At 31.1% G+C, this 25,347-nt stretch overlaps 1 protein-coding gene across 2 annotated transcripts; it reads left to right on the top strand.

Annotated features, from left to right (window-relative positions):
* The first annotated feature begins 3,433 nt into the window (after window positions 1–3,433).
* Window positions 3,434–19,617, top strand: LOC149890447 (uncharacterized). 2 transcript variants are annotated; one of them, XM_090084697.1, is made up of 7 exons: window positions 3,434–3,542; window positions 6,252–6,335; window positions 14,050–16,972; window positions 17,315–18,177; window positions 18,271–18,419; window positions 18,618–18,821; window positions 18,957–19,617. In XM_090084697.1, exons 3-7 carry the CDS (start codon window positions 14,085–14,087, stop codon window positions 19,227–19,229), a joined length of 4,377 nt encoding a protein of 1,458 aa, XP_089940823.1. In that variant the 5' UTR covers window positions 3,434–3,542; window positions 6,252–6,335; window positions 14,050–14,084; the 3' UTR covers window positions 19,230–19,617. The 2 variants fall into 2 exon arrangements, with proteins under 2 accessions (XP_089940823.1, XP_089940822.1); XM_090084696.1 differs by lacking the exon at window positions 6,252–6,335 and having other exon boundaries at window positions 3,450–3,542.
* The last annotated feature ends 5,730 nt before the right edge of the window (window positions 19,618–25,347 follow it).

Genomic DNA, 25,347 nt, shown 5'->3' with positions numbered 1-25,347 from the left:
GTAACAAAAATCACGTATGTCATATTCATCAATGTTCGAATCATTCGATTCGGAATCTGATGTTGAACCACTTGTATTTAAATTGAAATAGTTCATTGTCTCTTGTCTGGTGACTTCAGGTTGTTTTAACAATTGTATAGCTTCTTGATGCAGAGATTTTACCGGTCTCTGGGGCAATTTCCTGATGCTCGAGAGAAATGGATCTGATGTTAACAAGAGCCTATTAAATATGTCTTGAGCATTTTCTTGTATGATGTAATCTGAAGTTTTTAATGTCCTTCTTGCTTAACTCTTGGGCATCTTCAGAAAGTTTTCCATGCGGTAAAACGGCATATTTTACAATTTCTGCTCCAGCAATTTATGTACAGATGTAGGCATGTAATACCACGGATATAAAGCAACAAATAAATGGAAAATTCAAAGACTATTTACACAATAGTCTTTGAATTTTTCATCATCTTTATCAAACCCGCTCGAAATTACCTGCAAGATAACATGAAATTGGTGAATTAATTTTTCATCGACCCTTGTTATTTCAGCAGATATAGCAGCAATTCGAAAAATGCGGCGCGCTGTATTTCCATCGTTAGAGCTTCCATATCGTGGCTTTGGTTGACCAACGATAAGCCCCATTTTTATCCTAAATTGAGTCTTCCTTACGTATTTTCACATTCTTTTTATCTTCTTCTCGACGAGTTTGCCACTTTTCAGTTGTTAGCTTATACGACAGATGCAAACAGCACTCGAAAAAACGAATCCATGTATGCAATGTAGATATGACAAATCTTAAATTATCTGTAGTAATGTCCATTTTTATAATGTTGTTGATGTCATTAAATTCTTTAGAGGAAGCTTTGCACAGGAAGCAGCGTTGTGTAGAAGTGGTACCAGTTACTGCATTACAGACTTTACCGTCTATCATCGTAAATGACATACAATAAGTTACTGAAATGGATTTTCCATTTTGTTCATTAGCATATGGTGCAAGACCCTCAATCTGCAGTTCAATGTCGGTAACTTCTTTCAATGTTGACTGTACATCTTCATGTACAAACTGCAATCGTATTGGTCTGCAGAATCGCGGAGATGATGGTCTAGGATTTTTCCACACAATAGTTGCTTCACCCGTCTCGTGGTTGTTGTGTATTAATTGTAAACGAACAAGAGAAGTATAAAAAATGCTTTCATCAGATTTTCCAGTCTCAGTAAGTTTTTGTTTAAAAACAATTTGACCGCTGCTTCCATCACATCCCCATTTACAGTAAACTACTAATTTTAGAAGAATTTCCGGATTTAGAGTGTCAATGAGCTCAGCCTGAAGTTGTATAATTCTAGATGTGGTATGATCAAGTAAAGCCTGTAGTTCAATTTGTGCGCACGACTCACTAACAGTTGTGTACACATGATAACAACGTTTATAATGGATAACAACGTTTTTTTCCTTTTTCTACTTCAAGGTATGATGGGTGTAATTTGCATTTATGTGCTCTAGCTACATTTCTTGATAGTTGATAAGAGTGCTTTGATTCTCATTTCTCGATCATTAAAGAAAGTGCTTCATTTGCGGTTAAAAGTACTTCATTTTGTGAACTAACAGCGGGTATATATTTTGAGGCTCTTGTTGGGGTTGTTGACGTGACGTCTTTAACAACTTGAGCAGCATGTACTTGACCAGAAGTCCTTAAACTCATTTGAGCAGCATATGCCAATTCTTCTGAAGAAAAAGTAGAACGTACTTGTTGAGTCTTTCGCCTCTTTGATCTTTCACTAGATGAAGCAAAGGATTGCGAAGGTCGCCCACATGTTCCTTTTTTATTATCATTCTTCACAATCTTCTCAGGTGTTGTGCATTCAGTATTGGATAATTTTGACAATTGTACGGTGCCCTTCATCAACCATTCTTCTTTTTTTTTTCAGAAAAAAATTTTCCCATCTTCCTGCTGCTCTCCATCTCGATCGAAAATTTAAAAATAACAGTGATAATGACATTTCATCCTCGCCTACTTGTATCACATGTTCCGTTTTTTTGAAAATTGCATCTGTCAAAACATCAATGATGAATTTATATTCGTTTTTTAAACTGTCTTTCACCATAAAGAATATATCTTTTCTTGAAAATTGCATAATTGAAGATTTGGAAGACTCTGTAAAAAAAATACAGTTATAACTGCTTAGAGTTCTTTGAGGACTATTTTATAAAACTTTGAGATTATCATAAAACGGAATGAGAAGTAACTTGTAAACCATATATTTAAAATAAAAAATTATTGCATTAAAATGTAATTAGTGCCATTAAGTAATGTTAATTCACTAATTTCCATGACCATTTTCAGACATTAATCTATTAACATAGATTAATGTCACAACACGCATTCCTCCATAAAAACTAGCCTCATTATTAAAATGGCACTCAATGGCAGCCAGTTTTTTAATATGTTATATTTAACACTATACACTATCAGTTCCTTGTCAAAAGAAGGTGGATAACCGCGGTTAAATTTTTAAAACGACATTAGAAAATCGATTTTAGATAAAAAATTTACAATTTTTTATGTTTACTTGTCGCGCGATTTAAATGTTTAAAAAGTTAAAATTAGCAATAACAGTGCATAACGATATATTCTACATGCCTCCAGAAAGTGATTCCATTTTGCCGAATTCCAATTGAAATAGTTTCTTCAGTTTAACGGCACTTTAAAACAGGCAAGAATTTTTCGACGTGTCCACTTGTTTAGTGCGTACCGAACGGAGGCTAAATGTCAACTGATGTCCAGGCCACCCTAGAGCAGGTATATACCTGCCCTGTTCAGAATTTTGTTCTAGGACTATCTGTAAGCAAGATCTGAACGTAAAAAGACGAAAATATAAAACTCAAAAATTTGACTTTTGGCCACGAAATCGGGATTTCGTCCCACTGTGCGTCGTTCAGCTTTGATATGGAGCTTTAAATAAAAACCCAAAAACAAGCTCCTTTTCACAGTGGTATGCGGCCACATAGTAGTCGTGCAAGAACTCAGATTCCTGATTGTTTTGCTACTTGCATTTTTGAAGAACAGGATTTGTTTTTTAAAAGTTTTATTTTGTACCGAAAACATATTTCAGAAGTTAAGATTATTCAGTAAAAGCTTGTGGTTGCCGTTTGAAAGTTGCATCTGGCAACCGCTCCGGCTAAATTTTGACTTTACACACCTAACTGTAACGTCACTGTTTTTGTTTTGTATTTTATTAATGCAGTAGTTGGCTTAGTAAAAGAACTTGAACCACAGAGTTCTAATTAAAAATTAGAGAAAAAAAATCAAATAAATTTTGTGCGGAGGAGCAAACATTTATGTTAATAATTAAGCGTTTTTAAACGAAATGAACTCATTTAAACGCGTTTGAAAAAAACAATTTGTTTGTAACTGGCGTGTCTATAAACGCAGGTCAGATTTTGAATATTTGATGAATAGCAAATAAACTTAAGAATAAACTTTTTTGCATTTAAAATTCAGTTTCAAATTGTTTCCAGCGCATTTAACAGAAATAAGCTTGAAAAAAGATTGGTATGTTTTTTTTTAACTGATCATTTTACTGTTTTTGTTGTAATTCTATTTTTTGTTATCAACATTTTTAGAAGTACTTTTTATTCATTTTATATTGTCATTATTTTTCTTTTGCAATATAATTAGTTGTTTTGAACTTTTTTGCTTGATTTCTGCAAGAAATTTTTGAAAAAATGAAAAAGAAAAAAAATCTTTTTACATATTGAAAAGTACATTTAAAAGAAAATTATTACAATATTTTATCAAAATAATTTTTTGACTGTAAAAATCATTTTTAGATAAACAGTGCCATCTTTAGGTTATCATCACGTTATTTATGATTGGTTCTTAATATCAATACCAGCAAAAATCTTATCAAAGCTCAAATTAATGATGTTTTATTTCCACATTTCTTGTCTAATAAATATGCACTTTATTAGTTCTAGGGTTAGGGTTAGTGCAGTAGTTAGTTCTTAGCAGAGTTATTTTGTTTGTTGAGCTGTATGCAAACATGAAGAATCTCAAAAACTTAGTTTTGTCATTTTTGCATGTTACTGTTAAAGATTTGGACTTAAATATTTCAAGCTAAAAAAATTTTGTGAATATTATTTTGTTTCTAAATTATTTTTTAAATTATTTTATTTTTTTTTTTTTATTAATTTATATTTTTTTGTTATTTTATATATTTTTTTATATAAATTCATAATTTAGCAGGGATACAAATCGAGTGAAAACTAAATATTTTACAAGTAAAGTATTTCAATGAACTCGTAAAAGAACAAGTTAGAATTCACTGAATATTTTATTTGTTATAAAGTTGCTTTAAATCAAAGTTTAACATTCGACAATTGAAATCAAATTGAAATGTTGCGCTTTAACTGGGATGATTCGCTTTTAGGTTTTGGAGCAAGTTAAATTTCAATAAAAATCAAACAAAAAGATATCACAGTTATTTCCTAAGTTCACAAAACCATTTTAAAACATTTTTTTTTTATTGCCACAAATTAGGTGCGCGCAAATCCTGTGGATGCAAGGAATTAAGATAGATTCTGAACCGCATTAAGCTCTCCTTCGTCTTGCTTAAAACTTTCCACAATTAGAAGGTACGAAGACGTAAAGCAATTACCTTCTTTTTTGAAGAAAAACTTTGCCGACAAAAAGGAAACAGGTTATTGACAAAAAACCAGAGTACTGCTCACTAGTCATCTAAACGTTATGAAAAGCTTTAATGATGAGCTGAAAATTTACGCTGGAGAACTTTTAAAGAAGTTTTTCAACATGGCGCATCAATCTTTTTAGTCTGGTAGAGTGGCGGAACTAAAGTTATTTCAATAGAATATTTACATAGAAATTTTAACTCATATTGTTTAGGCCTGTCTGGGTCGGACACAATATTATGATAAGCAAATAACCAAACAATCCAGTATTTCATTGCTCTATCAAATAACCAAACAACCCAGTATTTCATTGCTCTGTCAAATAACCAAACAATCCAGTATTTCAATGCTCTGTCAAATAACCAAACAATCCAATCATTGCTCTGTCGAAATCGTTTTTTTTTCTTGCTTAATACCCTTCGTAAGGTATCGGTTCAAACGATAACTAAACCGATATTATCGTTTCATTGACAAACTCATATCGTTTTATATCGTTATCGTTTCATATCGTTATCGTTTCATATCGTTATCGGTTCAAAATAATAACGATACGCAGACCCTTAGTCGAAATGGTTTGTTCTTCTTGCTTAATACCCTTCGTAAGAAATTTAAATTGCTCAAGTTATTGGTTATGCTTTAATTTCTTTTTTTTTTTTTTTTATTCTTTTTGATGGTTCCGAGAGCGAAGAGTCCTCCACTCATGTTTTTTATAGAATTAATGCTTCTTTTCACTGACTGCTCTGTAATTGTCTCATGTAACGTCTCATGTAATTTGTCTAACAGCGTCACTGAATATGGTTCTTTATCAATTCTTCGGCTTTCTAACTATTTCTTAAATCATATTTTCCTGCAACCCAATTTTTCGTCTACGGTGATATTATAACCAGGTATATAATACTTCTTAAGATTTTCACTTGTCTCCCATATATTTCTCATACACAACAATTTATCGGTCGCTCGTCTCTGTGACCGAGTATTTTTGTCGTCGAACCTCAGGAAACGAAGGATAGTCCGGAACCACTCTTTTGACTACAGGCCCGAAAAATTGGGCGCCCGTATTTCAAACTCCACAAACAATTGACATTGAAGTCTGGAGATTTCAAGTATCCAGCAAAAAGTAGTAATCCAATAAAGGCACTCATTGCAATATCTACTGACTTCTAAGATGTGTTGAATCTCTATTCAATATTAGTTCACTTAGTTATAACAGAAATGACATCCTCAGAAAATATTAATTGAATGATTAAATTGGAATTTCTATTGAATAGCTTAGAGATTTTAATACCTTACTTACTGACTCTCTATTTATGCTGTGTGCCCATTACGCTATATATGTGTATATATATATATATATATATATATATATATATATATATATATATATATATATATATGCTGTGTGCATATATACATATATATATGCACATATATACATATATATATGCAGCATGTATATATATATATATATATATATATATATATATATGCTGTGTGCCCATCTCTATTTATGCTGTGTTACATTATCAGTTAAGATTGTTTTGTCGGATATTTTCTTTTTGAATTGTGGTTACAGCTTAGCCATCGTTAACTGGGAAATACTTTGGGGCCAGTGTTGTTCAGAGATTGATTCAAAGTTTGTTTACAAAATAAAGCGTGGGTAAGTGAAACATAGTTGTGTTTTTTTTTAAAAAATCGGTTTTAATTCATTTCTTGGGGGTATAGGTCTACGCTGATAGTTAAGTGCACAAGCAACGCAGAACCTGACAATGTAGAAGCTGATGACTTTACTTCGTTTTAGTCACTTTTCAGCAACAATTTTAGCAGCAAAAAAACATCAAAAAAATCCAGTTAGAAAGAAGAGTTCACTCTCAGTCGCTTGAAATAAACAGTCAGGTCTCTAAACAATCTGATGATGAATAACAATGTGATCTTAGTGTGCTGATCATAAAATCCAAAAATAGCTTAAGAAGAATGTTGATTTTGCAGATTTGCCATTTGATACTTATTGCTTGAAGTGGTTCGAACCCAGCGATTTCTCCTACTTACGACTTCTTCTTCGCCATTCCAAGCTATATCAATTTTTTTAGAGAGGCCATTATAAGTATTCAGGTGGCAAAAATTATTTATATAGAAAATTTTATATTCCTTTACACAAATCTTGATATAAAATTGCTCCTGTAATTTTAATCCCTAAGCGTAATCAGAGGATGCGTTTCTGAATATTTATTTTAATCATATTAAAGAAGAGTGCTTTTTTGTTAAATATTCCTTTATTAAATGTTTCATGGTTTGTTTTTTTTATGTATCTTTTTTTTCAGTTAATTATTTAATTACATTTTATACCATATATTTATATTATTTGGGGAAATTCAAAATTAGTGGCAAGGTTTTGAAAATGACGATCTTTACTTTAGATGACGTGAAAGGTTTTCTAATGCTCTGATGTTAAAAAGTGTTGTTAATAAATCATTTAAAATCCATCATCAAATTCACATACGCAAGTTTTTGACTTGATTAATGGTCCTTATGTGGTTTTTAAAGTTAATTTCGTGTGTGGACATCATTCCTCCACGTAAACTAATTCTGAGTAAAATTTGCTCAGAAGTAGTTTTCGCGTTTTGTACAATTTGCTTTTTACTAAATCTCCTTTTAGTCTTATTCGAGAACTTTCTATTCGAGAAAATTCTTGATTCGTTCGACTTCGCTTTCATCTTTTTACTGTTTTGAGGAGAAAAATTTGAATTGACCACGAGACGACCAAAAAAAACATATTAAACTTTAGGTTTTTCTAATGACTTCATAAATATCAAAGCATTAATAAAAATTTTATTTTTATATTTATGAAACTTTTGATAAGATGACAAGTAAAAAAGACGAAATTCCAAAACAAAAAAAACTGTTGAATGCAACGCTCAAAAGTCTTGCACCTCAAATTAAAAACAAATTTTCGTATTCATAACGAAAGCTGTCTTGGTAACAACCGTTCTCGTTTACTTTTACTAAGAAACAATTTTTGAGCCGTTCAGTGCACAAATCGATGAACTCCACTTTTTGAAAAATCCTTAATTTAAGTGTGAAAGCACGTGGTCAAAACTTTTTCTATTGTAATAACTTTCGTGAATAATAAATATTAAAACCATTTAGCGACAAAAAATTTTAAATTTCAAACTGGATTTTTAAAAAACAATCAACATTATTTCATCGGATTTCTCAACTTTTTGCTTAACGTTAATCCATTAGTGCACTGAACCGCACATTGGTGAACCGTGAAACAAGGTTGGCCGATAACTTCGGATAAATGTCTTATTGTTTGAAAATAAAATTTGATACCACTTTGTACAGCGTAAACAATAGTAATTATAGTTACGCAATTTAATGAAAGCCAAATAAAAGGTATTGCGAAAACAGGTTTAAGAAAAAGCACAAAGTTCACTTTTATTAAAGGGAGTTTCTTTTGGAGTGTCCTTTAAGAGGTATGTTTTTTTCTTTCTTCATATTGTTCGTGAGGTTTTTAGTTCATACATCCGACAAAATTAAAAGAGGAGCTTAACTATATGCAATACGAATTTTGAAAAAATGTGAAAATGATCATTCCGCGTAAAAATCTCAGATAAAAAATCTACGAAATTTGTAATTATGAAAGTAAATCACAAAATCTTAATTACACGCACTTTGATTTCTAAACAACGTCAAAATTGTTTTGAAATTTTAATTGCTAATATGATTTTTTTTTTCCGTAAATACGTATTTGTTTTATAGCATCAACCCCCTGATCGCGATAATTTTCCTGGTCTAGGTAAATTTCATGGTTTCTTGGTCTTCAATAGACGTTTTTTCTACCGGCTACGATTTGCCCACTGTGAATAAAATACCTAAATGCTGCAATTATTTATGTCAATTTTAGTTGATTTAAACGAATCAAATAATTTGTGATAAGAACTACGTTACGCAACTTAAGTTTCAGGAAATTTTAGCGTGTAAAGATGCGATTTGTCTTTTCAGCCTTTAGCACAAAAAGCTTAAATTGTATTTCCTTAACTTTAGAAAGTTTGCCCAATTGAAGAATGGGTAAGTTTTCTAAAGTTAAAATGTAAGAACTTCTTGAATTTTTACTATTGATGTGAATATTTAATAACATCTCCTTCAGCGCTTTTTTTTCGGCTGGAAAAATGTAAATTATTTGACGAATATTTATAGCCCTTTGCTAGGACGTATTTTTTATATCACGTTTATTTTTATATGAACTTTTTGAAAATTTAATTTTTTACGTAAAGCTTTGTCATGCTTTAAGGGTGGGAGGGGGGAATGCAAGAAGCGAATTTAAATCAAGTTTGATTTGAATTTCAAAGTTAGACTTCTTCAAGTCGGATTTCAAAAATGAATTTGAGCGAATGCGTAAACGAAACTTGAAAATTTCAAATATGTGCTTAAGTTAGTCAAACTTGAAAAATGAAAAAAGTCATTGAATGACATTTAACGACAAAAGTGACATTTAACGACAAAAGTGACATTTAACGACAAAAGTGACTAGCAACAAATAGCGGCATTTTTTTTAAAGGAATAACCTTTATCTGAAACTACTTTTATAACGAAATTTGTATAAAAATAAAATAAAAAAATTGTTAATAGTAAAAAAAGGAAGCAGAAGCCGTTGTGTGTTGTTTATTACCAAGAACAAATTCACCATGGCACTTTTAGATCCAAACCCCCAGAACATAAGTAACTAAAAGTTGATTTTGTAATAAACCACTTTGTTGCTTTCATAAATACCACTTTAGTGATCATCCTTTTGATTTCCCAACTTTTACAAATTCCATTTTGAAATAAAACACATGGAAAACACGGAGAAAAAAAGTAGTGTCATGGTAAAATGTGATTCATATCGCTGCAGTGAAATTGTAATTCATATTGTCATAATGTCACTGCGGTGGCAGATGGTAAGTGCTTCTCATATAAAAGAAGATCAACTTTCAAATTTTTTGTTGATTTTTTCAAAAATTTTGTTAGATACTAAAAAAAATAAGATTCTAAAAAACGAACTTTCAGTTAACAAGAAAAATCACTTCTGATCAATATAATTAAAGAGGTGGGATAAAAAATATACTAAAAAGAGATGGAAGAAAAAAATGGCAGATTCTGTATGAGTCAATTGAGATTACATATAGAGATGTAGAAACAGAAAAGAAAACTTTTATGGAATCGTTGTTAGATTTTCATTCATTAAAACATGAAAAAGAACAAAGTTCAACGTTAAACAAATATCTTTCTTTAAACAAAATACAAAAAAAGCAATATAATGAAGTTCAGTATTTTGAACTGACGCAAAAACATATAGAAATAGCTTATATAAAAATAAACAGCAAAAGCAACAAAACAAACAAAATGAATATGCTTTTAAAAATGGAACTTTTCAAAACAAATTATCACAGTAATGCTTCTTTTTTTTGTTTGTTTTTTGTTTGTTTTTTTTTTCAAGAAAAAAACGCATTGAGAATTATTCTAATTGAGGATTATTATTTTCTACATCTAATTTTTATATCTTTCAAATACCAACAGATCAAATTCCTTTTTTTTTTTTTTTTTTGAATGTTTTCATTTATTACTTTATTTTTTAGTAAAACGGTTTTTTGAAATATGATAAAATTGCTTTAAAAATTAAAATGTAACTCTTCTGAACTCTTCTGTGGTATAAACATTTGCAAATATGATTTTTGTTATTTGGCATTTACTATTGCATTTACTATTTACTATTTTTATTAACTTTTTTTTTTGGTGTAATTGTACACCAAAAAAAAAGTTAATAAAAAAAAATTAATCCACAATTTGATTTCTCTTTGTTTCTTGAAAAATGTCTCTTGTGAATGCTTTAGCACCATCTTTTTGATTGTCATTTTCTATTTCATTGCATTCCAAATGGTCATTTTGCAGAAAGGCAATGCTATGGCTATGGAATCTTTCAGTTTTATCCATAAGGGAATATTAAGGCAAGGAAATCATTTTTTAAAATACCAAAAAAGCATTCAACTATCATATGTGTACTTCTCTAACTGTAATTGTATCAGAGTTTACTTTCATTTCCTAGGTTGGAAAAAGGTATCATTAAATATTGTTTGCAGGGATAGCCAGAACCACCAACAACATAAACATATTGACAAGCTTCTAAAACTCATTTAATAGCTGAGTTAGTGAAATCCTATGAATTGTGAACACTTCCAGGCCACTGAACATAAGCAGATAAATTGGACCTGGCAGTTTAAAGAAAAAAATCCCTTTTTATTTCAAAGCAATTCTGAATTTTCTCCATCAATTGCTCCAATACATCCAGGGAATCTTTGAGTTTGGTAAAATCTAAATAATGATTGATAAATATATATTTTTTCTTTATCAAAAAAAATTTCAAAGTTTGTAGAAAATACCAAAATGCAAACTTCCATGAAAACTTACAATCACTTTTGCTGAATTGTCAAAGAATATGCTTTTGTTTGAAACTATGTATTAATATCTTTTTTTAGCAATTTGGATTGAACATTCTTAACCACTCAACAAACTGTTGGCTAATTTAATTTCACTTTATCCAATTTTCCTACTATAAAAGAGTATACTTAACTAAAATTTTAGATAATTAAATAAAAATTACTTCATTTATTTTTTATTTGAGTATATATATTTTTTTTATGTTGTTGTAACATGGCATTATTTAAAAACATAATATAAAATCTACAATAAGATATAATTGTCTAATACTATTTCTTGATTATCTATTCACTTGAAATAAACCAGTGGCATAAAACTGAAATGCAATAGCCAGTTGTTGTATAGATGAAAAAGTGCAACCTTGATTGTTTACATTGTCATTAATAATGTCAAACGCTGGTATCACAAAAGTTTGTTTTGTAAATGTAAACCGCCTTTTAAATTCTATATTGTTGTAGACTTATAAAGGATTGGCTCTGTCAATGATAAACTATGGTATGTGATTTGGTAGATTTCTTCTTCTTCTAAAATGTACCACATACTGATCCATATTTCAATATTTTAAAACAAGTTTCTTTATTATATTGATACTATCAAAACTACATCTTCTCATGAATTCTATTTTACTACTTTTATACTTATCACTTCTTTGCATAACTTTAACTTTTTATTACTAAATGGTTTTTATTTTCATTTTAGAATTTATGTTCACTTTTTCACAATGATTTTCATGATTTTTCTTATGGCAAAAATTTACGGCTTGCCGAGTGACTTGAGTTGAAGTTCGCTTAAGGCTCAATTCACACTTCAGATTTGAAGTACGACTTCAAGTTTGAGTGCGCTTCTTGCATTCCACCCTAATTCCTCAGTTAGTTTGAAGTTTGATCCGAAGCTGACATTTTTAACATCACTTGTGTGTAACAGTGTCTATTTTGTGGATTAGGCTGGTGTGTGCATTCAAGTATAGGTTGTGTAATTGTATAACACAAGATTTGAGGAAATCTTTGCAAGATGCAAACTCCTGACCCGAAATATAAGTAGTACGAGTATTTACTGCAGATCTTTCTCGTCTTTTATATGGCTTCATAAATATTCAAAAAGTAAAACTGAAGAATACTCTTATTATTTAACAAGTAATAAAGAGGCTTAATCAAATTCTATTTAAAAATCCTCTTAAAACATCTTTGAAACTCTCCCAAATGTCTATTTACGTCGAGACCATTCCCCAACAGAACCTTTCAACAGTTTTTTATATGTCTAAATAAAACTAGCTCGACAAACGTGTACAACTGTTGTACACGTTTGTCCATTATTGTTTTAGCTGTTTCGCACTGTTAAAAGTTCAGTGCGTAAAAAGTTTTTTTCGAGTCGAAGTTATAAACTTAAATGTTGCGACATTTTAATCGTCGTCTAATTCTTGTATTTTTCTCAACATACCGATTGTTTTTCTCAATATAGCTGTTGGCCGGTTGCTCTTTAAACTGTTGGAGTAGGGTCTTAAACGGGATTCAAAAAATAAAAAACTTTTTAGCAAACGAAAAAAGAAATTACACCACATTAAAGGATGACCAAATTGTTGCACCTTTAAATTATGAAAAAAATCGGCTCTTTAAAATCAAGGGATAAACAATTAAGTGTTTAACGCAGGGTTTCTTTTGGGGACAGCGTTTTTTTTTGTTTCCATTGATTTTTGACGTTGAAGTTTTTATTTCCATTAGTTTTTTACTTTCAAATAAATATTCTGTAAATAACTGTTCATGCATCAATCTGAAATAGACTTAAATAAGTTACCTTTTAATTGCAAAAGTTTAGCGCAATAAAGACGGGCTTGGAGATCTTCTTTAAGATGATCAGCTACTGCTATTCGCTTTGAGCTATTTCGTAGCTGTTTAGCACTTAGTTAAAATTTATGATGTAAAATAAATCTAATGTAGATGAGAGTTATTGCAACTAAAAGTCATAATAAAAATAAGCTATTGTTGCCTTTTAAAGTAATTTAAAAGCAATAAAGACGATTCAAAAAAGATTTGCATAAAGTCTTTTGCATTTATTAGTTGACTGCATTACTTTTTGATAAAAATAAAAAGTTGCTAAACATATGAGACGCACAGTACATAAATGGCTTTAACTTAAAAACTACTTCGCAATTCAAACGGCGAGAATATCTAAGGGTCAGTTTCCAATCATCCGTTTAGCCACGGGAAAGGGATGAGTGGAAACTAACCCTAAGTGTATAAAAGTTATTTTACCATAAAAGATAAACTTCTTCTACTGGATTACCAGGCGTACTTTTCTGAGGGGGGGGCTTTATCAAACGAATTTTATCTGGAGATGTTGGAAATTATTGGACACTAGAAAATCTTTATACACGAAAGAATGATGAGACTTATTTGTTTAGATGTGCTGGGAACCTTTTTAGCTCCCAGCACGTCGTTATCCTCTTTCATCCTCTTAATTCATTATCTGGTGCTGCTGTTAAAAAAAAATTGTTTTTTGATTTGCAAATGAATAATTTTAATTAATAACTTGCAAATGGGCGTATACTCGTAACATAAATGGGCGTATACTTATAACATAAACTAAATTATGTAGATTAATTTATTTAAATATTTACTTATAAATCTTTTTTTGTTTTGCAATCTATTTGTGTATTAGTGTATTATCAGTTACAATTAAATGTATCCAACAGTAGTCTAGAAAGTTGTTTAACTTTCCCAGATTCAGATGAAAACAATCACATATAGTGTTGCCAAGTGAAAGTAGATAAAAAAGAAGAAAGAAGTTGAAACATAAAAACCTTTTGAAAAACTATTTGGGGAGTGTTTTGTTCATCTAAGAGGTGGACTTCCTTCAGCTTAGATTTTTTGAGCTGATCACGGCTTCTTTCTTTGTTTTAGGCTGTAAACTTTTTGCTTTATGTTGATTTGCTATCATGCATGTCACAAATGATAAAGAGAAAATCCTCATTCCAATTGGATCTTTCCGATCTGAAGTAGATATTAAAAAGTATCTTCCTGCTGAACTTTACAGCCAAATATTTGACGAAATAAGTGACAGTCTAAAGATCAGTGAACTTGTTCAAATCAAACCAAACGATAGGAATGTTTATCTGAACCATGCTGCTTTTGGTCGTGCATATAATGATGTAGTTTCGCTAATCTTGCAGCTGAAAGATTTTGCTGAAGCTAATCCTGACGTCTTTTATGATCAGCTCTGTTTGCCTCTTATCAACTACACTTACCAAGTGCTCTCTGAATTCTTTAATACTGAAAACGTTCTTCTTGTTCCCAATTGTACATTCGGAATGAATGCTATTGCCAATTACTTGATACGAGAGAGAGAACATTCAAAGGTAGCTTTATTGAATCCTATATACGGTGCAACAAAGAAGCTATTAGAATCGTTTAAACATGATGGTTTATTGAGTGAATTGCGGCAAATTTCTCCTGGTGAAAACGCGTTGTTGGAAGAAGATCCAATAGTGTTTTTAACATCCCTTGTAAAAGCACACAATGATTGTGATTTTAAAGTGTTGTTCTGCGATGCAGTAGCCAGTCAGAGTGGCAGAATATTGCCTTTGAAAGAGATTATCCAGTTTTGCAAGACAAGAAATATCATTTTAGTTGTTGACGGAACTCAGAGCTGTGAGCTCCTGTTAGAGAATAACATTGAAATGCTTCAGGAAGTTGATTATTTTGTAATGAGCACGCATAAATGGGTAGGTAACGCTAAATCTTGCGGTGTAATTCGTTTTAAAGATGTTGAAACATGCCCCAGGCCTCCTGCAATATCGTTTGGTTGGCAACCTTTAAAGGAAAAGTCATATTCGCAAATTAAAGCTGGTTATATGTGGTTAGGGATGTCAGATACGTATATTTCATACATAACATTGTCAAAAGCAATAAAAATGTTCAAAAAGTACGGTAGAGCTCAACTGCAATACGCTGCTAGCCTTTTGAATGAGGGGATAATGAACACACTATGTGTGAAGCCTCTACTATCTACAACAAAAGCAAGCAGAGTCATAAATATATTTGAATTGGAGAGTGGTCAGTTTTCACCAATAAAAAACCCTAATGATGTCCAAAAAGCGATTCAAGATTATGGGGTGTTTGTTTCTGTAAAGACTCCCAAACAAGACTGTTTTGTAAATGAAGAGGATGTTCAACTTATAATTACAGAAAAAAGTAAAGAAAGCATAGAAAAAATTTATGGTGCGATAGAAAACGCTTTCAACAACGGAAGCAGTATTCTAAACAACGGGAAAAATCTTAAAAATGGGAGTAACAGCTATAGTTCTGAAGAAAAGGTGGCAGACCAACTCTTGTGTACAAAACTGCCACAAAATAATTATGTAAGGATATCTACATGGTCTTACAACACACCAAGTGATTTTGATTTTTTTGCTAAAGTATGTAATAATAATCTCTCTCTGGTAAAAACAACTGATGATGGGATGCGGCGACAGTTTTTGTATACTTTTGATCTTTACGAAAGGCTTTTCTCAGTTTTAAAAACAAAAGCTTTTTTTATTCGAGCTGAGCGCCTTCGTCACCATCTTATTTTTTACTATGCCCACACTGCCGTACTTTATGTAAATAAGCTCGTAGTAAGTGGTTATTTGGATGCAAGTATGAGAATTGATCCGGTATTAGAATCAATTATGTCTGTTGGAGTTGACGAAATGTCTTGGGACGATTTGCTTGAAGATAACTATGTCTGGTCTAATTTTTCGCATGAACAGAAGACAGAATATCTTCAAAAAATTAAAAAATATCGACGAGAAGTTAAGGAGCTTGTGTTAAAAATGCTCGATACCCACCCAATAAATCACCCTATCAGTCCAAAAAGTTTGCACTGGGTAATACTAATGGGAATGGAACACGAAAAAATTCACCTCGAGACTAGTGCGGTAATCATTTCACAAGTGCCTCTGGATCTTATAAAGAAAAAGCACGACTTTAATTTCCCAGTATATACTTCAAAGAAAACAGCCATTTCCGAAACCAGCTTATTTGAAAGATCAAAAATTTGCGAAGGAAAAAATACGTTAATTGACATTCCTGGTGGTAGGGTTTTAATGGGAAAGGATAACTTAGAAAGTGACCTTTTTGGATGGGACAACGAGTTTGGTTCGGAAGAAAAAATATTGCTACCTTTTAAAGCCAGCCAGATGCTTGTTTCAAATGCCGAATATTTAGAATTTATTGAAGCTGGTGGGTACACGGAATTAGGCAAAAAGTGGTGGTCACCTGAAGGCTGGCGTTACGTCACTGATTTAAAAGTTACAATGCCTCGATTTTGGGTAAATAAGTCTACTTACAGGTCCTTATTAAAAGAGATACCTATGCCTTGGGATTTTCCCGTTGAAGTGAATAACTTGGAAGCGGAGGCGTTTTGTAAATGGAAAAGCGAATCTAGTGGAATTGACGTGCGACTTTTATCTCATGAGGAATCTTTCCACATGAGGCAATTAGTACAATTCGAAACATCAAACACAAATCTGAACAAGTTTGCTTCACCAACGCCCGTAAACCTCTTCGGTGGGGTTATAGCAGGACAAATGGTTTATGATGTTTCTGGGAATGTTTGGCGTCATAGCGTTTCTGTTTTAACAGTTATGAATGGGTTTAGAATGGATCCTATTTATGATGATTACACTCTGCCAACGATTGATGGGTTCCATAATCACATTTTAGGAGGATCTTGGATATCACTAGGAAATTTGGCAAATTTAAATGCGAGATATGGTTTTAGACGACACTTTTATCAATACGCTGGCATTCGTTACGTAAACAGCATGAATACTTTCCACAGCAGGTAAATTAATAACGAGAATTTTCACCGCACGGTCATACAGTAGTCACTGTAGCGTCCGATTTGATGCACATATTTAAATACCGCACGGTTATACAGCAGTGACCAAGGGTCCAATTTGGTGCACATAGAGTAAACTATATTGCCTAAATGCATTTACACAATAAAAAAATATTTAATTAATATACAGGCCTTTTAAAGAGAAATTTAGAGAAAACGTCTGCAAAATGCACACATCTGTTTTTAAGTAAATTTAATTTTCACTAACACATTCAATGTTTATAAAATGTTAGATATGTTAAGTGTAAAATTTAATTTATGCTTGATGCTAAATAATTTTTTTAGAGTTCCAAAAATGTTTGATAATTTGGTTATTGGACAAAAATTAACTGAGCATTACACTGATTTCGATGTGGACACCCTCGTGGAGAAAAAACCAGTTCTAAATTGGCCATATATTCTTGGCATCAAAGTAGCTAATTTCATTAACGAAAACCTTCGTCAACAAAATGACGCAAAAAAATTAAAAATTTTATTAGTGTACGGAGGCGCTGGACGAACGGCTTTAGAAATATTAAGGAGTTGCAACAACGTAGACATTGAATTTACAGATAGAACGGCTAACAACTTGCAACTATTAGAAAGTCTTTTAAAAGATTCTTCAATAAATTGGTTTCAGAAACTCGAAGGAGAAATAGCAGAGCCGAAATCTTTTCATCTGAAATCTGATGAGTGCGAAAACAAGCTTCTTGAGGAAAAGAACAATACCATCTCATTTTGGCAAACCGACTACAATAATATCAAGCCAATGCTAAAAGATTACGACTTGATTGTTGCAGATTTCAGGCACAAAAATGCAAGCAGCGAGCTGCTACAAATGACTCAAAGGTTAAAGGTAAACGGATCACTAATATTGGGTAGCATTGATGACGTCAGTTTGGAAATATTTGATGAACAGCATTCGTTATCAGTTTTGAAAGAAAACTTTCAATCATTGGATAAAATCACTGAACATCCACACATGTATATGGAAACAAGAAACAAACATCAGTACGCCATATCTTATCTATCTATATGGAAAAAGACCTCTAGTTTTACAGAAAATGTTCAACCCTCTTTAACACGTGAAAATGAAATACTGACGACAGCTCAGTACTACGAAGATCAAAACATTTTGACATCGTATGAGAAATTTCACTATGGAGAAGGTTGGCGTTTGGTTTTATAATAAAAAATATACTTGAAGTATCTTTTAATATATATCTTTCATTTTTTCTATTTAGATAAATAACTTTTTTTAGGTCTTCTTTCTGTTAAAAATTTTCCACTACATGTGGCTGAGGTTTGCATAAATGCTGCGCTTAAATACAAAACTGGATTAGAAGTAGCTCTTGACGCAGGTTGTGGACCAGGGAGAACTGCAATCGAATTTTGCAAAACTTTTAAGAAGGTTTAAATTAACTTTTTTGTTAGAACAAAAAAAAGTTTGTTTTTTTTTGCAATTAAAACAGAACTTAACTGTTTAAATCATTTATTTCTTCTGACCTTCTGCAGAGAATTTTTTTTTTCGTAAGCAAATTTCAGCCAGAAGAATATTTTTTCTGACCTTTTTTCAGAAAGAAACATATTTTTTCTGACCTTCTTTCAGGTGGAAGCGTACGACTACTCAAATGGTTTTTTGGGATTACTAAACGCTGAAATAAAAAAAAGAAGTATTTCAAATCTGATAACTTACCAAGGTGACAGCCATCATCAACAAAAGATTTGTGTTGAGCAGATGTTTGATCTCATACTTGGTTGCAATCTTATTGATCGGCTGCATACTCCACAAGAATGGTTAACTCAGTCCAAGGTAAATTTTAATATCATTCTTTATAAATAACCTCAAAGTGTGTTTTTAAACAATCTTTGAGACAGCCAAAGAAAATATAAAAATTTAACCAGTTAAAGTTCCATTTTATCAGCAAAACATTTCCTTCTTTTTAAGGCGATGCTGAAGCCAAACGGAATTTTGGTTGTATCCTCCCCTTATACATGGCAGAAAGAACATACAGAAGTCAGCAAATGGGTCGGAGGAATAAAAAAAAATGGCGAAAACTACTTCACTTTGGAAGGTTTAAAAGAAATCTTGTCGCCAGAACTTGTACTCTTAGAGATTGTAAAAATACCATTTGTTATTCCAGACGCGGACGGGACCTATCAGTATACTTATAGCAACTGCACAATATTCGGAGCGCCGCAATTGGCTGTCTCTAATTAATTTGTTGAATAAATTTGATTCAGTTGACAGCGTTTATACAGTTGCAAAAGAAAAAGTTGATATGAAAAAAAACTTCGGAACTTAATTTTAAGATCAAGATAGAAATAAAACTGAAGCTTTAATACGGGGATTCGAACGGTACAATTAACTTCTTAAGAAACGTCATGAAGTATGAAATTAGCGTTAATCCTTGAAAAATGTTGATTGTCGTGAAAAATGTCGTGAAGCAACTAGAGTTAAAATAACTTTTTATCTTTAAATTTTTTTAATTCTTAATTAACTTTTTTTTTTTTTTTATGAGTATAAAAACTGTCATTATTTTATAGCACACTGTATAATAATTTTTCGCAATTTTTATGTATACATTTCATTATTCACAGAAGCCAAACGAAGTCTTTTCTTTTTTATATTTTGTTGTGTTGCAGAATGCTTTTTGCATACAATAGTTTTACAAAAGTATCAGTTTGAAATATTAACTATGCATCTTCAATATTTTCCTCGGCCAATAAAGACTATTTCTTAGATTTTTTTTTTACTAAACATGAAGAAACTTTTAACCTTTTAACCATAAAAAATTCTTTTCAACCTTTTTGAAGTCGGCGTCTTTATGTTTTTCTGACTTCGTTTATTAAACCACGAGGTTTTTAGTCACATGATCGTCATTTTGGTTTGTGAATTAGAGGACCAACAAAAGTTTCGTTTTTAACTTTTGTTCTGCGGATTTGTGAAATCATTAGGTGAAGATATCAGAATCCTGCTCCATCGTAACGAGGTTTATTTAGGGTCGTTTATATAATCTATAAATAAACAACTTTACCAGTCTGTTTATACCGCAACATTTTCAACAGTCTATTTACATCGCAACCGAAATGTGAGGAGGGTAAACGAAAAAAAACAAAAATCATCCTTAAGTTTTATTTGACTAAAACATATAACATACTCAACAAAAGAAAAAAGTGAGGTAATTGAAACACCAGGTGGACACATGTACAATAGTATGAAAAACTAATCAGTCACACCATTAAAGTTTAATACTGTTTTCATAATGACGATCAGAAACTCAACTGTAACTTTGATGATAAATAGTAATAGTTCAGTTAGTGAGGCACTCAACAATTCTGTAATTATTTTAATAAAAAAATAACTGGTAAAACCTGTTTCAGAGATTTATGACAAGAGGTTAAAATAAAAACACTAAAGAACTTGAAACAAAATTTATTGCTTATGCTAGGAAAACACTGGATTTAAGAGACATCTGTGGACTTATATAAAAAATCGGTTAAGAAAATCTAGCATAATGTTTGGGAGAAATGTTAGGAGAAAATTTCAGGAGAAATTTTTTTGAGGAAGATTTTATGGAAAAATTGATAAGAGAATTTTTGAGAGATTTTTAAAAAGAGATTTTTTGGGGGAAAAAAGAAATAGAAGATTTCAAAATGAGAATAGTTCTAATATGAAAGATTTAAAGATGGTAAGAGAAAATTTTAGTGCGACTTTCGATAGCATACTATTATCTGTATTAATATATTATTATTTGTATTTGTAAATATTTAAAAAAATATTCGTGGGAAATATATTTGAAAATATTTATTGAGAATTTATATTAAGATTTTTTTGAGCCTGACGTAAGTCTAAAGTGTAAGAAGTCAAGGATTACTATTTAACCATTTTCTCAGGTTTGCAGCGCAAGTAAAATGCAAATACATGAGATCAAGACTTTTTATCAACTTTTATTTGCATCAAGACAAACTCTATATACTTTCTTTTTACGTGAGCTAAGTTTTCTTTTGTGATTTAAAAAAATCACCACAGATATAACATTTACATCTAAGCATTCAGCGAGTGCGCCGAAGCATTGAAGAAGAGCCTTCAATGTCAACTCTTAGGCGACCCTAGAAGTTGGAGATGTCCCGAACCTCGCTAAGTAGGATTCAAGGAATGCTTCATGTTTACTTGTATAAGATACAGCTATTAAAAGAACTGAAGCAAGTAAACTACCGAACTTGATTAGCGTATGCTGTCCAGATTCACGAAAAGCCAAGGCAAGATTCATTCTAAATTCATTCACAACTTCGTTACGAAAGAAACCTTGAAAATAATTTTAACTTCTCAGCATTGATAATAAAATATGTTTTTGCACAAAGTACAATGTAAAAAATTTGTAAAAAATATTGTTTGAGCTTTTACATTTTTATCATGTAACTTTTAAAAGTATTAGTTTAAAAATTGCTACTATAAATGGAGGTCTTAAGTTAAAAGGCTCTTCGAATGTTATAAAACAGTTTACAGACTCTTTGAATGCTATAAAACCTTTCAGGATGTCAGGATCATTCAAAGCATCTATTTCCTTCAGTCGTCTTTTCTCCATACAAGTTGAACTGAGTGTGATTAAAACATGGCACGGAGAAAGATACTAAATAAGTTCTCTTGTTTTACATGTATTCTAACATGATGGGTTTAATATATTTTTATATTGACTTTCTGCTGCTTCTTCTGCTAACGTACCAAGAGATGCTGATGAATGAATAATTATTTTTCCTTTGTGAGAAAAAATGTTATGCACAGTTACTTGAGTTTTTTTGAATTTATTTCTCTTAGTTGAGGTGTTTACTATGGATAGAAAATGGATGAGCGAAAGTCAGCTATCCGATTTTTGTTATACTGATCGCTCTTATTACAGCGGTGGCCAAAAATTAAAGACCACTCATTTTTTAGTTGGTTTCTTAATCTTTAAATTAAAATTAAGAAGATTCTAATTGACATATTAAATTTTTTTTTTTAATATCTTGTTAATTAAAACATACGGATTAAAGTGGTATAATTTTTTAAATCTAATTCTAATTAAATAGCGTTTAACTTATTAAAAAACTGATGAGTACTTATAAATCTTCTTTAAATAAGTTGGACAAAATTTAACGACCACTTTCAAATCTTTAATTTGCACTTATAAAAAATAATAATCCATTATTTTTTTAACTGTTTAATTGGTTATTACGTTCGCTATAAAATAAAATGTCGAAACCTGAGTTTCGATATCAAATAAACATTTATTTTTTAAATTGCAATAAGGATATAAAAATATTGCAAAAATGCGTGTAAAGATCGAAGAAAAAGACAGATACGCGGCTCTTGTATTAAAAGAAGAAGGCTATAGCATCAGACAAATAGCAGAAAAGCTCGGAAGGTCTCACTCTTGCATTATTAACATAATTCAACGATACAAAGAGACCCGGTCAATTAATGATCGTCATAGGACTGGACGCAATAAAATTTCAAATGACCGTGATGTTCGCTCGTTAGTGAGATTAATGAAAGAAAACAGACAAGCAAAATCTACAGACTTGTCTACGAAATGGACATGTCAAATGGTCAGAAAGCAAGCCCTAGAACTGTGCGAAGGCTCCTCCACAATTAAAAAAAAGGGTCCTGCAAACTACATAAAAATTGGTCAGCAGATCAGTGGAGTCGTGTGGTCTTTAGTGATGAAATGAACGTTGAGGTAGACAACAGAAAAGGTCGCGTAATGTTGCGTAGACTTCCAAGCGCATGTTGTTAGCGATTGGTTCAATTCTAATAAAATTCAAGTGCTTCCATGGCCTGCCAATAGTCCAGACTTGAATCCAATAGAGAATTTATGGTCGTGGCTTGATCAAAAGCTTGGTAAAGAACAACTTTACAATTTGGAAGATTTGAAATCTTCTATCTCTCATCATTTGAAAAATGTGCCTGATGAAGTTATCAAAATTTTAATGAATTCAATGCCAGAACCAGTACAAGAGTGCTTGAAAACAAATGGAGGAACAACACGTTTCTAAATTATTTTTTTATTGCTTTTTGAAATATTTTTGAAATTGGTCTTAAAATTTTGTTCAATTTTTTTTCCCATTTATATTTTTTACTAGTCAGCTTTTTATTTTTTTAACATTATTTTGTAAAAAAATTATAAATTCTTTTATAATAAATATAAAATACAATAAAAATTCTTTCTAAAAATGTTTTTCTTTTTTTGATACCTTTTTCCAAAATAAAATTATACTAAGGTTAAAAATAAATTTTGAAAAAAAAAAGAGTGGTCTTTAATTTTTGGCCGCCGCTGTAGAACGGTACCAATTACAAAAACACTGGCGATTTCTGAAATATTCGGCGCCTCAAACGTTAATAACTGAATTAAGAGGGTTTTAACAAGTTCGGAGTTTAGTTCATACTCGGTCTAAAAGCAAAAATATTTTGTTTGTGTGTGTGAAAACTCATAATCAGGATTGAAACATGATAGAAGGCTTTACAATGAAGCGTTTTATTATCATAATTTTGTTAATTTTGATTCCACTGGGTCTTAATTTTTGGCCACCGCTGTAGAACGCTTGGTGTTAGGTACAGTGAATTTTCACTGTACCTAAGAAAGCGTTTTTTGCTAAATACAGTGAAAATTCACTGTACCTAAAGGGGCGTTTTTCGCTAAATACAGTGAAAGTTCACTGTGCCTAACGAAGCGTTTTTGATAGATACAGTGAAAATTCACTGTGCAGTGAAAGTTCACGGTATTTATCAAAAAAGTTTGGTGTTACGTACAGTGAAAATTAACATGAAGATTTATTAAAATAATATTAAAAGTGTTGCTATTTTGAAAGTTAAGGGCGTAATGCTCATCGAAGCCAAGTAACATAAAAATTCACTACACTCCCGTGAAAAACCAAAAAACAGAAACCCAAGAAATAATTTATTAATAAAACTTTATAACAAAGGTACATATTAATGAACCCGGAGAGGGAGTTGTTAATAGAATGGAACTAATTAAGGAATTTATTTTTGTAAATGAATTGTTGGGGATATTTTTTTACCGTATATATATATATATATATATATATATATATATATATATATATATATATATATATATATATATATATATATATATATATATATATATATATATATATATATATATATATATATATATATATATATATATATATATATATATATATATATATATATATATATATATATATATATATATATATATATATATATATATATATTAGTTTTGTTGCTGGAGTCCATTAAATACTTTTTAATAAAATTTTGATGTTCACAATTATGATGATGCACACTTGTGGTAATGTTTGTAATTATTTTTGGCGCACTTAAGCTATTTGCACTTATGTCAGACAGCGCAACTGCATTGCACTTATACCAGTTCGGACTTGTGCCGATTTCTGCAAATTCTTATGGCGCACTTATGCTAGTTTGCAGTAATGATAGGTTTTGCAATTGCTTCAGACTTAGACCAGTTCGCACTTATTAAGCGTACCCATAAACAAATAACAGACATAATGTCTGAGACATTGTTAAATAAATTTTGCAATGGTTTCAAAGTATTTGTTGAAAAGTAAACTTAAAATCTGATTGAAAGAGCAAACCTATTGGCAACACTTAAAAATAAAAATAAAATTCAACTTTAAACCAAATACTATAGCAAAATCTTTTATCTTGACTTTTAGTGATTAATTAGAGGCTGTGAGTTGCAGTAATGAAACTAAATAATAGTCGTTTTTAACAATAGACACCAGCGGGAAGGTAAGTCAAGCTGTCTATCAACTCAAAAACATCACAACAATAACAACACAATGATTACTTCCAATAATACCATATAGCACCAGATATATGACTTCCTCGTATAAATCTTGGATAAGCATCATAAAGATTTTGGATAAGTAAAAGTACAAAGAATTCGATTGGATAGTTTCTGGGGATCTTAAATCATTTTCTATGATACTTGGACAGCAAGGTGGTTACACAAAATTTCTTTATTTTTTGTGTGAATATGATAGTCGTGATAAAGCTAAACATTTGAACCAGAAAGTGTGGCCAAAAAGAACATTGAATGTTGGAGAGAAAAACGTGCACTTTGAATTTTAGGTTGCTCCTAAAAAGATCCTTCTACCACCGCTCCATATCAAACTTGGCATGATGAAGCAGTTTGTGAAGGCTTTGCTAAAAGATGGTAAGACATTAAAACACCTTTCAAGCAAATTTCCTGGTATGTCTGAAGCAAAGCTGAAGGAGAGAGTTTTTGTTGGTTCATTTGTAAGTTATTCGAGAGTTATTGTTGGTCAGT

The sequence above is a fragment of the Hydra viridissima genome, unplaced genomic scaffold, assembly GCF_058129835.1.
Source record: "Hydra viridissima isolate aposymbiotic clone 2 unplaced genomic scaffold, HvirCarnegie_v1 scaffold_4, whole genome shotgun sequence".
Classification (NCBI taxonomy): domain Eukaryota; kingdom Metazoa; phylum Cnidaria; class Hydrozoa; order Anthoathecata; family Hydridae; genus Hydra; species Hydra viridissima.
This window is presented reverse-complemented; position numbering and strand designations above follow the sequence as displayed.

Bases quoted from the DNA above. Each gene is read 5' to 3' on its own strand.
- LOC149890447 (XM_090084697.1), top strand. From the start codon at position 14,085: ATGCATGTCACAAATGATAAAGAGAAAATCCTCATTCCAATTGGATCT. The intron at 16,973-17,314 runs GTAAATTAATAA...TAATTTTTTTAG, and splicing joins ATGAATACTTTCCACAGCAG to AGTTCCAAAAATGTTTGATA. The intron at 18,178-18,270 runs GTTGGCGTTTGG...AACTTTTTTTAG, and splicing joins GAAATTTCACTATGGAGAAG to GTCTTCTTTCTGTTAAAAAT.